Below are 2,246 nucleotides of genomic sequence, written 5' to 3'. Positions count from 1 at the left end.
TCTGTTTTTTTTTTTTTTAAAAAAAAAAAAAAAAAAAAAAAAAAAAAAAAAAAAAAAAAAAAAAAAAAAAAAAGAGGTTCCCCAAAGCAAGGGATGCATGGCAGTCCCCCTGAACCACCTCCCCAGTCAAAGCTGTCACTCTGTGTCCACCAGTATACAGAAGGCCTGGAAGGACACACACAACTTTAACAATGCCCCCTCCGCATGGTTTGACCACCACATTTCGTCCCCGCCTGTGGATGCCCTGGCTCCCTGTGGTCTCCCACCTGCCTCCTGTGGACTCTTGGCCACAGACTCTGGGTCCTCCTTGACACCACCTCAGGCCACTGCGTACCCTTACCCATCAAAGCTCTCCGGCAAAAATGCCAGGCTCCCAAAGATCTTCTTGCAGCCAGCAAACTCCTGGATATTGTCACTGGTGATGGCCCTGGCCCCTCGGAGGTGCTCCATGCCCAAACCATAGCACACTGAAGGAAAGGGAGGTGAAAGGGGCCACATGGCATACCAGAGACCTATCTGCTGTCCCCTCACGCAGTGACCAGCCCCTTCCCTACGCTGACAAGAGAGACTCAGGAGACTGATCTGGAGAGGGGCAGGGACGGTGACAGCAGAAGAGGAGTCTAAGCGAGAGTTAGGCGGACCGGGCTGGGACACTGGCGGTCGGGGGCCGCAGCTGGTCTTGGAATGGGGTGGGTACCTTCAGCACAGGGCTTGCTGCATTTCTCACACCGCTGTGTCCCGTCCTCAGCTGTGACCTCTTGGTTGTTCGGGGGACAGACCAGAGTGCAGGATCCCACTTCCGTGGAGAGGTAGTTGTCTGTACAGATTTGGGAACGACGTACATCCATGTGCTACCCAGCCTCTGCCCAGTCAACCCCGATCAAGGCTACGATGCCCAGTTCTAAGGACGCCTCCCACCGCTCCCGGAAAGGCCCTGTGTGCGCACCCGAACGCAGGACAATCATTTGCTTCTCGCTACACTCCTATGTGGACAACGCTGCTATCTGCATTTAGCAGAAAGGGAACTCGGGGCACAGAGTTAAGCAAATCACCCCCATCTCTGTGCTACCAACAGAGCTGGGGTTTCTTTTTATGCAGCTGAGGATGACTTTGGACCCCCAAGCCCACCACCTCTACCTTCCAAGCATCAGGGTGACGGGTATGTGACACCCAGGAACCAGGACTTGAACAAAACAATCTGCCCTCCGACACACACCTCGTTCTCTCAACCTGACCAAAGAGAAGTGTAGCCAGACCCTAAGGGTCCCACTCCACCGCCCATAAAAGGAAGGAAAAGAGGGTCCCCAGGTCCAAGTCCAGTCCCTAAGTGTCCACAGTGCTCAGAGTTACTGCCACACAAAGCCCTACTCCATGTGGATGGAGGAACAAGACACATTCAGAAGAGTATTTAGTACAGGCTAGACCTTGTTCTCAAAGATTCATAACTATGAACTCATTCAGATGTTTCACAATTATTAGGATGGGACTGACTGTGCCCCTATTTTACAGATGAGGAAGCTGAGGCCCAGTAAGAGGAAAGCAGATGACAATGAAACGGTAGGGGACAGGTTTCAAATCCAGCTCCCAAGTCTGGGCTCTTTCTCTGCCACCTGTTAGGCAGCTGTTAAACAGAATGAGGCAAAAACCTGGGAGTGGCGGCACACTCCTGTACCCTCAGCCCTTGGCAGGGGCAAGGCAGGGGGATCAGAAGGTCAGTGTCATCTTTGGCGATGTGGTAAGTTCAAGGCAAGCCAGGTTAAGCTACACGAGATCCTGACTTTAAAGGGGGGTAGGGGGAGATGGGCGAGGCAGAGACAGGAGGCTCTCTATGAATTTGAGGCCAGTCTGCTATACACAGCAAGTTCTAGGACAGCCGGGGCTACAAGAAAGACCCTGTCCAAATCAAATCAAAACAAAACAAAACAAAACAAGAAAAATGGCAAGAGCTAGAGAGATGGCTCTTGCAGGTTCAGTTCTTAGGCCCCACAGGGTAGCTCACAACCACCTGTAACTCCAGTTCCAAGGGATCTGATCCCCTCTCTTCTAACCTCCACAGGCAATGCATGCACACGGTGCGCAGACATACACACAGGCAAAACACGCATGCGCATAAAAAAAAAAATTTTTTTTTTAAAGGCACTCGAGCCGGGCGGTGGTGGTGCATGCCTTTAATCCCAGCACTTGGGAGGCAGAGGCAGGCGGATTTCTGAGTTCGAGGCCAGCCTGGTCTACAAAGTGAGTTCCAG

At 52.0% G+C, this 2,246-nt stretch overlaps 1 protein-coding gene across 2 annotated transcripts in view; it reads right to left on the bottom strand.

Annotated features, from left to right (window-relative positions):
- Erbb2 (erb-b2 receptor tyrosine kinase 2) overlaps positions 1-2,246 on the bottom strand; it is a 24,442-nt gene that overhangs the window by 11,398 nt on the left and 10,798 nt on the right. For both annotated transcript variants that reach the window (XM_021211827.2, XM_029546005.1), the window contains exons 8-9: positions 698-817; positions 341-467 (exon numbers count right to left, since the gene is read on the bottom strand). In XM_021211827.2, the coding sequence (XP_021067486.1) occupies positions 341-467; positions 698-817 (247 nt within the window). The remainder of the gene's footprint in view (positions 1-340; positions 468-697; positions 818-2,246) is intronic.

The sequence above is a fragment of the Mus pahari genome, chromosome 14 (genome assembly GCF_900095145.1).
Source record: "Mus pahari chromosome 14, PAHARI_EIJ_v1.1, whole genome shotgun sequence".
NCBI lineage: Eukaryota > Metazoa > Chordata > Mammalia > Rodentia > Muridae > Mus > Mus pahari.
The sequence above is the reverse complement of the archived record's forward strand: the minus strand, read 5'-3'. Positions and strand labels throughout refer to the sequence as shown.